General features: G+C 39.3%; 1 protein-coding gene across 3 annotated transcripts; it reads right to left on the reverse strand.

Moving 5' to 3' along the window:
* Window positions 1–5,038: 5,038 nt before the first annotated feature.
* On the reverse strand, window positions 5,039–7,746 carry LOC131691774 (zinc finger protein 664-like). 3 transcript variants are annotated; one of them, XM_058978405.1, is made up of 4 exons: window positions 7,673–7,746; window positions 7,456–7,594; window positions 6,946–7,403; window positions 5,040–6,584 (listed from the first exon to the last, which is right to left on the reverse strand). In XM_058978405.1, the coding sequence occupies exons 2-4, from the start codon at window positions 7,582–7,584 to the stop codon at window positions 5,552–5,554; spliced, it is 1,620 nt and encodes a 539-aa protein (XP_058834388.1). In that variant the 5' UTR covers window positions 7,585–7,594; window positions 7,673–7,746; the 3' UTR covers window positions 5,040–5,551. The 3 variants fall into 3 exon arrangements, with proteins under 3 accessions (XP_058834390.1, XP_058834388.1, XP_058834387.1); XM_058978407.1 differs by lacking the exon at window positions 7,673–7,746 and having other exon boundaries at window positions 5,039–6,584; window positions 6,946–7,396; window positions 7,456–7,578; XM_058978404.1 differs by having other exon boundaries at window positions 7,456–7,720.
* Between the last annotated feature and the right edge of the window lie 6,218 nt (window positions 7,747–13,964).

A 13,964-nucleotide genomic window follows, 5' to 3' on the forward strand; every position in this document is an offset into this window, starting at 1 on the left:
ACTTCGCCTGCTCCGTTGATGACCGCCTTTCACGACGCTGGCTCCTTTTTTTTCCTCGCAACGGCTGCAAACTTTTTGTCACGCGGTGATCACTTCTCCGGAATGGCGGGGTGGAAAAAATGAAGCGTCGTACGCTGGGGCAATCTTCCGGGCGGAACCACGGGAATTTCGTTGCTATCCCTTTGTCTCGTTTCGGGGCACTTCGCCTGCTCAATCGATCACCGCCTATCACAACGCTGGCACCTTTTTTCGAAGCGGCTACAAACTTTTTGTCACGCGGTGATTACTCTTCTCCGGAATGGCGGGTGGAAAAAATGAACCGTCGTGCGCTTGAGAAATCTTCCGGGCGGAACCACCGGAATCTCGTTACTAGTCTTTTGTCCGGTTTCGGACACTTCGCCTGCTCGATCAATACCCGTCTGGCACTGTCCTGGCTCCCTTTTTCGCAGTGGCTCACCAACTTTTTCTCACACAACGAGCACCTTTTTTCACCACCTTTTTGTACCGCCGGCTTCTTTTCCCAAACTCAACACAAGAGACGCTTTACTATTTTTTTTCTTTGACGTCCGGCCTTTTTCTCCAGTATATTTATCGGTTTTCAAGCGATCATGTTGAGGCATACCTTCTTGTGTAGGGTGTGCCGTGCACGTTCAAATCATTTACCCCAAGAATCATCATTTATAACTTTTTTTTATGCTGCAACTCATTGCGCATAATGATTTTAATTTTAACAATAACTGAAACGTTACAACATGTTGATCGGGTCGACGGATGAGAGGGAAATTAAGACATTTTTCGACAGTTTGCGGAATGAGTTCGATTAACCGTGTCTAGGTGATGTTCGATACTTTCTGAGCATGGAGATGGTTCGTGAGGGTAGTGTTTACAAGGTTCGTCAGCCGTTGACAAGCTAGTGATGAAACACGGAATGAACGAAGCGAAAACAGATAGTTCACCGATGGATCCTGGATTTCTGAAGGTTAAGGATGGCAGAAGAGTCCTGTTGGATGCAACGAAGTATCACAGTCAGGTTGGTGGACTTCTTTACTTAGCTGTTGTTGCACGGCCGGACGTAGCCAATAGTTCAGCCATTTTAGGGCGAAGTTTTTCGGCCCCGAGGGAGTCCGATTGGACAGCTGCGAAGCGCGTTTTGCGCTACCTGAAAGATGTATACCTCTGCATGGATGGGCTCCTCAATAAGCCACTCATCGACAGCCGACGCTCATCTTCGGGGTTCTTGTTTTCATTCGGAAGTGGTACTATTTCGTGGGCAAGTCGGCGACAATCATCCGTAACATTGTCTTGGAAGCTGAATATGTGGCGCTCAGCGAAGCCTGTGCAGAGGCCATCTGGCTGAGGTAACTTCTACGTGATTGCGGCGAAAACCAGGAGGAGCCAACTGTAGTGAAGGAGGACAACCAAAGTTGTTTGGCATTCGTGAAGATCGAACGATGCAGCCGTCGATCAAAACATATCGACACCAGCCTCTCGGTGTGAAAGCATGCAGAAAAGCACGCCATTTTTTGACAATACAATACCTTAGTAAAGTTTGTTTAAATATACGCGATTTTCAAACGGAATTTGCCATAGAATACAGCGAAGAAGTCGATAAAACACCATTATAGAAAATTGATAACGTTCGACTTATCTGAATACTGGGGTGGCATTCCGCATCTTGATTCGAGTGACTCGATTCGAAACGTTTTGAAGTCGTTTCGACTAAATTGCGGCATTACGCATCGCATTCGACCAAGCGTTCGAGCTTGTTAGATTGCGGTACTAGATTTCGACTGCCTGTTCGAGCGCAAACTATCAAATAAGAGTATACACTGAGAAAAAATATTTTTAATTCTGCTACGAATAAGTTTCATAAAACCCACTTTTTGCTAAAATATAGGAATTGTTTTAATTTGTTTGGTTTTTAGTTGCTTGTTATCGAAATATATTTGGATAAGTTTTGCAAATATAACTTTTTTTTCTAGAGCACAATAGGGGTGAGCTCTTTGAAATAAAATCGATGTTGTCAAACATAGATCCAAAAAAACCCGATGTAATACGGAAATACGATTTTTTTCCTTTCATGTACGAAAAATAAATGCACCCTTTCCAAAAATATTTATACTATATAAAACAATTGATAAAAGAACGAATCATTTCGTTTCATTGACGAAAAATAATTTAGACATCGATGATAACTTTTATGCACCGTGCGGGCCAATCAACGTCAGATTTACAAATAAAATTTTAGTTCATTCCAAATTTTTTTCTTGCATTCTTTAGCTAAAAATATTTGACAGGTATTTTTGTTATGGCTGAATAAAATCTTTACTTCAACTTTTGAAGTTAGAAAAATTGAACATTTTTCAATCGCTGATAGCTCGTAAAGTATTTGATGCATGGAAAAAATATTAAATATAAAAAGTTGCGTTTTCGCATGAGATTGCCGGAAAAATTGAGAATTTATTTAAAAGTTGGATTAAATTTTTTGCTTATTTTTTCTTCAAATAATAAAAATCATGTTAGAAATATTGTGTAAAAATTTTGCAGTGGATCTCAAAATGTTTTGCGAGATGTTACAATTATAACATTAAAAAGGACAATTTTACAATGAACGCCATGTTATGTGCCAGATTTAATTGAAATATCTCGTATAGTAATAAGGTTCTCAATATAATTATGAATGTTTTCATAGAATAAAAAACTTATTAGTCCAAGCTTGTTTTTTCGATATGTTTCTAACGTTTGCAGAATTCATAACACAAATAACAAACAAACTATATCTTATTTTTATTGGTGAGTTCATTCGAAAACGCACTTTTTATTATTAATAAATTTTTCCGTACAAATAAGAGTTTCTGAGTTATCAGTGGTTGAAAAATCAGATGTATTATCTGCAGAATGAGTTATTCACAATTATTCAATTAATATCTAAATAATTGTTTAAAACAACACAACTTCGAAACCGCTTTTCTCAAATCTTTTGGAAAATAATCATAGCGAGCAAACTTCCTTTTTCAATAAAAATGGCTAATTTTGCATTAAAATTTTGGTTTTCAGGGTTTTTCAGGAAACTGATAGCTTCCAAAAGTAACATTTTTTTCAGCAATCAATGACGCAAATGCTTAAAAACTAGTTCGTCAAAATAGCCATTTTTAGTTGAAATAGTCAAGACAAAAATGTGTTTTCGTGTTTGCGGGATTGTCCGTGTACTTGTTAGTTAATTATTCTGTTATAGGGTAACGAGGGTATTTTGGACCAGTATCATATTTTGGACCACCTGACGATGATTTGTACATTTTTCCTTTTAAAGCTAATAACAAATTGAAATATTGCTAATGTAACACTGAAATTATCATGCTAGAAAGCAACTCTCGTTATATTCTGAGTGAAATGGTTTAATTGGAAGCAATTAATTGAAATTTTTTAATCGTGCTTTCACATTTTAGCTGAACTGGTCCAAAATCAGGAGAAGGTGGCATTGTTGTAACCAACATCGAAGAGTTATTATTTCTAAAGTATAAACATTTCAATCATACAAATATCGTTATTATGCTTCTAAAATACATAAGAAATTGATTTTAGGATGCAAAAAGCAATTAGATGTATGGAAATTGTTATTTTGGGTATGTCCAAAATATGTTAGCTATTTCCAAACGATAACATATTATCGCCATGCTCCCAATCAACTCTTACTTACTCTTGCATATCTACTCTGCATTAACAAACCAGTTCCCCTTTTGTTCCTAGAAAAGCACTTCTTAGTCAATCATGTACAAATTCATCATACAAAGTAAGATATGTGAACATTTAGATGGTCCAAAATCTGCTGGTGTCATTTTTTGGATTTAGTGTCATTTTTTATTGTTGCGGTATCCCATCTAAGTGGAATGCTCGGAAAAAGTGCCATAACGTTGGTTGCGGAAGCCTGCACCTATCACAGACCAGCTAAGTGAATTTGGTGAGATAAATCTAATTTATAATGATTTTTTATTATCCATATAGTTGAATATTATATAAATCACTCCAAACCCACATCCCAATTCCCTTCCCTACTAACCAATTCTAACATCCGTAATGCCTATGGAGATTGTGTGGGTTTCCCGCATCTTCTTAAGCAGGTATTCAACTAACATATCCTTCTCTTTGGCAATCGTAAGGACATGGCCAGGTGTAAAGTGAACTATACTATTGTATACAAAGATGTCACTGTATCAGCCACCCATGATGATTGCGGTCGTTTTTGTTATGCTATGCTATTTAGATGGTCCAAAATCTGTTTCGAGATTTGTCCAAAATATGTTTACAGCAATGGCACAAAGGTTTATCGATGGTCCAAAATATGCTTTGTTTACGGTTCAAAATAAAGTTGAGTGGTCCAAAATAATAAATATGCGCGTTACTGATTTTTCATTTTTCCCAAGTATTTACGTTTATTTGACTACTTAGAACACTACTTATCCAAAAAATGATAAGGCCGTAAATATTAGTACTGTTAAATGATCCAAATTACGTAGCCAAACCGTATTTTTTCAGATTTTTTTCTCATGACTTCCTAAAGTGGTCCAAAATACCCGTTACCCTAGCATACAACTTGAGATAGGGAGAACACAATCGATATGAAGTGTTTCCAGAAATTGTAGATGGCATAACTTTCAATCGGTTGATGCATTCAAATTTGTTAGTAATTCGATTTGATTCAATTTTCTTTGCTATATAATATTCTATATTTTCATGCATTTAATACAAATGACGATATAACACCAAATTCTGTTGGTGTATAAATCGTAAATTAGGGCATTGAATTCAAGGTTATATTGTGATATTGAAAACAATTGAGGTATAGTCGGGAACAAATGCATCAATTAGAATATAACATTTTTAAATCACCACTTTGAAATCAAGAATGATTGTGATTCTTTACATCTATCAGATAGCGATTAGACAATTCAAGGTATCTTCAGTTTGCTCCATCGATTTGTTTTAACACTTCTTTATTATTACTTGGTGTAAGATAATTTATTATCAATATTTAGTATTACTTCTTCCAAAAAAGGTATGTTCCTGATGGTGAAAATAGATATAACATAAAGTAACTCAAAGTACGTGGGAGCTTTTTACACCTTTTGGTAATTTTATATTCTCTAAGTATTCCGAAATAAAAACACAAATCATAATCTCGAACGACAGTCGACAGTAATCAAACTATCGAGCAAATACGTTCGACTCGAGTCGCTTTCGAGTTCGATTGTTATGGTTCCATAATGCCAACACTTCTCGATAATCTAGTACTTCTTCGAGCGAACTCGAACGAAAATTTACTTTCGAGCTCGGTTCGAAATACATAATGCGAAACAAGGTCGAGTCGATAGAATTTTGATCGAATCGAGATGCGTAATGCCACCCCTGTATTCGGAGAAGTAATTCAACGAATTTAACGTTCGAATCCTCACACTATCAATTTAGGAAAGGAGCCATATATCGAAAAACCTTTTTCCTATACTGTTTTACAAAATTTATTATTAGGTGTTACTACTCAAATTCAAACCTCAACCTAAAAGTAATAAACATCCTTCCGACCAGTAGTTGGCTGCTTCTCAACGACAGGCTGGCTATCGCTGGTGGTACCTTGCTGCTTGCCCTTGGTATGTTTTACCATATGAAATGCCAGATAGTTAGCCCTAGCGAACACATTGCCGCAGACTTCACACTCGTGTGTTATAACTGGATTGGCGTGACGGGCTCTATGCTTGATGAGGATATTTGAACAGTGGAACGATTTATTGCAAAGATCGCACCGGTATGGTTTTTCTCCGGTGTGAGTGCGTTCGTGCTTCACCAACTGACGGTGCTCGCGGAAAAATTTACCACATGCAGTGCACTCGTGCGGTAGTTCACCGTTGTGCCATCGTGTGTGCCGATTAAGTTCCGTTTGTCTTGAGAACTCTTTGTCACAAAGAGTACACTTAAAGACTGTGTTGTTAGGATCGTTATGCGCTTGAATATGCATTTGAAGCCGATGCATATGCAGGAATCGTTTGCCACAAATTTCGCATGGGTATACCTTTTCCCCGGTATGATAGCGCATATGGAACTTGAGAGTGCAATTTTTAATAAACGCCTTACCACAGTACTCGCATTTAAACGGTCGATCTACGACGTGTATACTTCGGTGTCTTCTTAGACCAATTTGGTCTGGGAATACTTCCATACAGGTGAGACACTGATTAGGCAGTTTACCAGCTCGCCTGCACTGGTGACGAGAAAGCTTTCCCTTAGAGTGGAATGTTTTACCACATCCTTTACATTGCTCGACTTTGCCGTCGGCGTGAGTACGCATGTGCAGCAGGAATCGAGGTAGTGTGATGAACTTCTTACCACAAAGCTCACATTTCTTTATCGCTTTTTTCGTATGGATGCGTTTGTGGTTAGTTAGTAGTTCCAATGAAGTGAAGCTTTCCCCACAGGTTTTACATAGATGCTTCCGGTCGAGAGGTGGATTGGCGTCACCTTCGATTACTTCCTTTGTGTTGTTGACTTCTTGGGACTCCGGGTGTAGAGTTCGGTGGGCGGCAAGTTGAGCATCACTTAAACAATTAAAAAAATATGAGTGTAGTTCCGACCTTATTGATGTGGCGCTTGAATATAGATCGTCTAGAAGCAACCGACATCTCTAAAGCCTTGAGGGTTCAACCGAAGCATGAAAGCCTGGATTGAAATGTATGCCAACATTGCACTACAATGAAATGACTTTTCAAACGAATGTGTTTCGGTTCAATCTTACTCCCATCTGATTTGACGGTAGTTATTAAAAATTCTAATCACATTCGCTCGAAAAAGCATTATCAAGCCCATAAGGATTAAAAATATTAATATAATCTATCTGTAACAATATTTTAAAAGATTGCTAGTAGAACTGTTACACACAATGTTCAAGGTAATGCCTACCCTTGAAACTCAGCACAGCATATATCGCAGGTTACTTTCGGATGCACTCGCATGTGCGAAGCGAGTGCAGCCCGCGATGAAAACCCTCTACCGCACTCCTGGCAGGCGAATGGCATCTGCTCCGGATCAATAGCAGCAGCAGAATTCGACTTTCTTTTTACTTTTTTCCTATTGCCTAATGGTGCTTCGGCTGGTAAGGGGAAAGTTCTCAACTGAACCTTAGTTGGTTCACCCGGCGTCTCTAAGACCTGTTCGAAAATAATTTCTTCAACAGGTCCACTGAGTGGTTTTAGTTTATTATCATTCGAGCGATTGTCGCTCGTCGAGTCCTGAAACATTTGGTTATTGCGCAAGATACCCTGTGACCGGGTGCAACGAATTCGGTACCGCGTTGCCTTGACCAAATCATTGAAGCAGTTCGCACAAATATTTTTCGGGAACGGGTCATCCTCTGTAATCTTTAATATCAAGAATGAGTGTTAAATATGGGCGAACGTATTTTGAATCTACCGTAATTCCTGTGCAGTTTGCTATCAAATCACAAATTTTGCTCTCGAACTCGGCCAGCATTCCAAACACATAGTAAACATTGCTGTTGTTTTTTATCAAACAGCAACGACAATGGTCCGGCATTAGCATCTCGGAAGAGCTCATTTCAAACAGGCAGCATAACAAAAATTACAGATTATTAGAATAAAACAACTTAGTAAATACTTCGAGTAAATACCTAATATCGCAAGGATCACCGGATCACAAGTAAACGAAAGTTTTTGTTTTGCTCCTTTTGTAGGGGAATTTAACTGTCATTTGACAGTCAAGTAAAAAATGCCGATTACACGATCCGTTAGCCTTCCGACACAGGTACAGCACGTGTAATGCCAAATTTACATATTTCCGATCCGATTCGGTGACGGTTCAATACCGTGCACGGACGCCAATATTCTTTCATACAATTGTTCAAATGCGAGCCAGCCGGGCAGAAGACAGGTCGAACACTTTTTTTCAGCTCCTACTTCACTTCAGTTTTCCTGCACAAAGCGAGCTGATCGCTGAGCACGTTTGGGGTAATCGCCTGTAGTACAGCGGGTACCGCAGTAGAATCTGACACGTGGCAACAGAAGGTGTCCATGGGCACGGACCAAAGGTTGAAACTATCGACCAAATCGGAATTGAGAAGATAAAATTGTTTCTCGGTAACACGGATCAGATCACGTCGTGTACTTTCTCCGATTATAACGTCACACTCGAATTCCCCATCTTCGCTTTGACGGTTGCTGGACTACCGAGTTTCTGTCAACTCTCCCTGCTGTTGACGGTGTGTCAGATGAAGTGTCAAGTTGCAGCCGACTATACGATCCAGATTGGCCAACAGATACAAATCTGCGTCGCTGCTGCACGCTACGTACGACGACCACCACCATTTTAGCTGAGACCACTTGTGATGCATTTTTAAAAATCAGCGAAATTAAATGCATTTCTCTCCATCAAAATAGAAATTCGTAATGCATTTTGCGTTGCGTGCAATGTATTTTGCGTTGCGTGTAAGACGTCAAAACCCTACAAAAACAGCCCTACATTCAACAAAACATCGTACAAAGTGGATCAGCGTAGGACGATTGTTAAGTAATCTTTTCTGCGAGGGAGTGCAAAGTTGATGCAAAAATGGAAATTTCACGAGGAATTTTTTTCTAAGTTGATGCAAATTTGTTTAACATTCCTAGAGTGATCTGCCCCTAAGCTGAGACGCTTCTTACGTCTGCTTACAGGTTTCCGGGACTGTGCACTGCAGCAGAATCCTTCAAGGTGTCCGACTTGGCCGCAATTGGAGCACTTCCCAAGGAACAATTTCTGCTGAAAAAACGTATATGCAAGATATTTTAATCAGCTTATGCTGATTAGCTGCGTTTTAAAATATTCAAGCTACTGCTCTTCAATGCTTAACCAGTTGAAATTGGAGAATTTATTCAGCATTTGCTGATTAGTGCTGTTGTAACAGCGTTTCTTCAGTCGCAGTTCTGTGTGGCTCATAACATTAGTTCAACTGTTTCTGATTAAGTAAGCTGAAAACAGGCTTTTTCCACACGCAAACAAAACTTGTTCAGTACCTTGTTCAGCTTTTACAAGGAGTTGCTGATTAAATCAGTTTAAGCTGCAATTATTTAGTAATTGTTCAGCTTGTTGTAAAGCGTTTGAAAAGCTAATGGTAAAAATATTTTTTTCACCAACAATTTTCGGCATTTTTTTCAATTAATTTAATCTTTTTTCCATTCGTAATTACTGGTTAACGGAGCTTAGGCCCCCCCAAAGTCAATCAGCACCACAAAACCTTACCTTCCAAGACGAAGTTTTGCGAATCCATTTCCTTCCAGCATTTGGATTCGAACCCAGGTACATTGTGTTACTACATTCGTCGCTCTTCCATCTAAGCCATATCGCCTTTCTACTAGCACATGAAAAATTGGTCATCATACCAATCAAGTAAGTATTCATATAGTCATATATTAATAGCTGAATTGCGGCAACATTGATATTTTTAATCAGCGTTGTGTTAATGGCAGTTCAATACCGGCGCTGATCAACTGCTTTATAAGAGCCTCAAATACGTATATTCAAACAGGGGGTGCAACCTTAGAACAGGAGGTGCAACCTTACACCTCGGATGGTAACGTCATTTATTGTTTGTGGCACTAAAAACTGGATTCTAACCGCACTGCGCACTTACCATTCTTCCATTAAATTCTTCTCATAGACCGGTTAGTTCCACTGGTCTGTCTATGAAAGTACCATCTCTATCACTTGAAATACATGTTTTTTGACAGCTCGCAGTTTTGAGATCACTCGCACTTTAAAAGTGCGGAGTCCAGGTTGGTGGGAAGTGCGCAATATCTCGATAATTTTTTTCATCACAACGGAGCATTTTTTCAAAACCTCGAATCATTTGGCATTAAAAGTCGTGATTTTATTCATCTACTGTGCTGCTGAGTTTTTTTTATTTCGAACAGCTGCTGAAAGTTAATAAAATGAGCCAGTGTTATATCCACGATAAGGAAATTTATGAATTTGCAGCCCAAATCGGATTTTGAATTAAGCATATAACAAAACGCAGTGCATGTTATATGTTCAGCGACTGTGATCTGTGGATATTTCTAGCGAAATAATGTTTTATTTAACGTTAAAAATATGCTCGTTTTGGTACTGAATCAATAACTATTACTATAAATTGCACAATTAGCACTGTATTTTTTAACACTAGTTACTATAATGTCCCCTTGCGGTATGTTATCTGCATTTCAGACAACGGTCACTTTTTCTGCATTGTGCAAACCATGAAGCGAGTCGACCGGTTCTTTCAATAGTTCCACATCAATGGATCGATGGAAAATATCTATTATGGCCACCAAAGCGGTTGGAATTACTTATAAGAAATCCATCATCGAAACCATCTCCAAATTGGAACAGATTAAAATGCGAAGTAAAACGAAAATATATCACCACTTTTGACGAAGCTGAAACTGAGGCAGGCGGGTCACACTACCGATACATCAGATGTACAGCTGATCCCACCTACAAAGAAGGTGAAGACCAAAGCGCGCCGCAAACTAGCGAGCATTGATTTAAACCACCTATTTGAGAACGAGGGTAAGTTGACATCATTTGCATGATAACACTTTTACAGTTCAGGTTCACTCATACTGGTCCTGAAACAAGACTGCGAATCTACTCAGTAAGTTCAGCCGAAAATGAGGCTGTTGGCAGGTTCTAGTTAGTATTCCGGTTCCGGTAATGAACGATTCTAATTAGAATCATCGGTTGTGTCACAGGTGTCGGAATACTAACTGGATAACTGGAATCAGCTAGAATTCTGGCTCATTGTCCGGCTGAGCTATACTGGGTAGAATTCCTTTTACAAAAACATCAAGCGATTTTTCGATTTTTAATACGAGCCAGAGTATCGCTGGCAATGTTTACAAAGTGCATATGACAATTTTCAGCATGTTATTCAGCACGTATCAATTGAACAGAAGTAATCAGTTCTGCTGAATGCAATTTAATTCAGTATGTAGTTCAGAAAAAATAGCATGCTGAACAGTATATTTTTGATTGATTGGACTAACATTTTTTCAGAGTCTTATCAGCAATTTAATAGCATTTGTATTGAGGTACCTAAAGCAGGTAGAAAAACATTTATTCAGCATATTGTTCAGGTATAACATACAATTTGAATAGCCGTGCTACAACTAGCCATAGGCACGTTTATTTTACCGATATTTCAACACATTTAATGATTTTGAATAACAGTGTTTTAATTTACTGATAAAACTAGTGTTCATAACATAGTTCAGTAATACTGTTTATTCAGCATAGGTTGCTTTTATTAGGCATTTATTCAGTAAATAGTCTTACAGTTGTTTCCAAATTGTTTCTTGGGTTATGGTTGTCGTGGTTCCGAACGTAAAGTAATGCATCGCAAAGCTAACAAAGAAAACTTGGCTTCCAGCCGGCAGCATTAGAAGCCAATGTTGTGGTGACTCGATCACGCTCGCCTTATCGCTTCTGATCAAACTTTTGTATCGCTTGCACTTGATTGTATGGTGGCGCAGACTCAATCATCGCACTATCGTGTTTGAGGTTGTACAGACGGTTGTATGTCACTCCTCGAAGAACTGCTTCAAATTAATATCGTTATTGTCCTTAATTTTTGCGAGGAGACGGGTACGAATCTCGACACGTACACCAAGCACTTGAACTGCTCTTCTGCGAGCTGCCCCAGTTCAAATTCCACGCAAGTCTGGTTTACCCTGCACGGGAACGCCACGTGATCCGCAGTGGGATTCTTCGCGATTTGCAGACATCGGTATCGTCGACTGACAACCGACTCTTTCGTTCCAAACAAGGCCCTTGAGCTTGTCAACTGTTTGTACGAAACTAAAATGTTTGGAAAACTTTAGTAAAACGAAGCTTACGTACCTCTTGTGCTCTGCTCAACCCTGCTTTCGCATTAGATAATCCAGCCTAACAGCATTCTTCTCGAAAAGATTGTCGTATCTAGAGTACCACACTGCAAAGTGGCATTAAGGCTAGTTTACAGTTTGGGACATGGGTTACGGGATTTTGCACGGGATTTGTGTCGGTATTTGATCAGGGAAAATTTTCCGCCGTGATCTCTCCAAACTGTCAAAACAAAGGTTCTGCTGCTTCTAAAAAACACCAACAGTATCAAAATAACACAGAATTTTAAACCTAATAAAAATACAATTTTCCCCATCGGAAACAATTTGTGTTGAATCGTTCCCGGCCGGATTTCTGTGTGAAGAGTTTAAAATTCCGTGGTGTTTCCCGCGGTTGGGTTTACACTTCATGAAAACTGTTATTTTTGTGTAGACTCATTTCCCGCTCCATTTAAAATACACAGGGACTCAAATGCCGTGACACGTTTTCCAAACTGTAAACTAGTCTTTACTCTCGATCTCGTACCGGAATTCTTTCATGTTGCTGGCCAAGGAGTCAAGGATCTGTTCCGGGTTCAGTGGTACTTGCACGTTTATTGACGGTGCAGTAGTACGAAAAAACTGTTGTTGCTGCCGCTGTACCAACAGAGCCATCAGCTGTTGTTGTTGGAGCTGGCTTTGAGGCAATCGTCTTGGTATCAGCTGCATTATTTACATGAGCATGTTATTACTGACCTGGGGTTGCGATTGGTGGCTCAGCTGCTGCTGAACTGCAGATGCGTGAATCCACAGCTCCTGCTGCTGTGTAGTCATAACGAACGAAAACTTGCTGCTGCTGGTGGGCCGCCGGTGCGGGATTATTCTGCTGCCACTGAACGCTTCAAATCCTCTGGGCACTGTTTTCACGTTTATGAGCATTCCTAATGCAAGAGTCATCCAAAAGATTCTCTGTGCACTTGCCACACCGGGCCTTTGCCATTTAAAATCTTTGCTCACTGGAGTTAGAGGTTCTTGAAACCATTTGCCTCTGTAGACTTACGCCAGACAAACTCGAAACGATGACCACACCGTCGTTCTCAACTTCGTGGGCGGGTATGTAGATACGGTAGGCTTTATAAAATACCTGTCGCCAGTAATGTCATTTGCTTGCTTTTGATAGGATATTACAATGCTGAGCGTATCTTCGAAATCCTAAAAATATTTAGCGGATTATCTTTGATCTTAAAAGAAGAAGATTAGATACGGTTCGACTTAATTAAATGTGTATAATTTTCGACAGTCGGAGTCTAAATTATTTATTATTTAATCAAAAGTGGAATGGCCATAGTAAACATCAAAAGGTCGCAAAACTGAGACTATGCCGACTAGTTCAACGAACCATCTAAGCCTAGTCAGAGATTAGAATAGATGGAAATAGAAATAACGAACACGAAGCGACGTCATACCACAAAATAAACGTGGGAAAAACAAACCCAAGCATAATAACATGACCCGCTCTTTAAAAAATAGCGTATCGTATGTAAGCTACCAAGGCAAAGAAATCTATTCAGGGGACTGAAACATATACAGACGCACTAAAACGACACTAATACAAATAATTAAAGTAAACGCCTTTCTTTGCCTGAAGAAGCTATTGGGATATTCGATTGATTGACACCGGTGTAGTGGAGTGCACTGGAACTGCACCATTTTTGCACTTTCTAGCAGAAGTGCAGAAAACTGGGTATGTTCCATTGACACTTCTGCTAGAAAGTGCAAAACCAGTGCACTCCACTACACCGGTGCACATCAATCGAAAATCCCATATGATTTCTTCTAGTGTAGCTGCCATAAGCAGATGAAAAGAGAGGACCTGCCATATGGGCGGGGCCAACATTATATGTATTTACTGCTAACGCTAGTTTAAGTTTACTAACTGTAGTATTTAAATGATATGTTGAATAAAAATTATTACTATTCATCAAAGTACGTTTTGGCGATAGTCATCGCAAGCATTCACTAATCACTACGGCCCCACAGAGATTTCGCTAAGGGCACCAGAAGACCATACTACGACCATAGGTGGTGTTT

Source organism: Topomyia yanbarensis, chromosome 3 (assembly GCF_030247195.1).
Source record: "Topomyia yanbarensis strain Yona2022 chromosome 3, ASM3024719v1, whole genome shotgun sequence".
Taxonomy (NCBI): domain Eukaryota; kingdom Metazoa; phylum Arthropoda; class Insecta; order Diptera; family Culicidae; genus Topomyia; species Topomyia yanbarensis.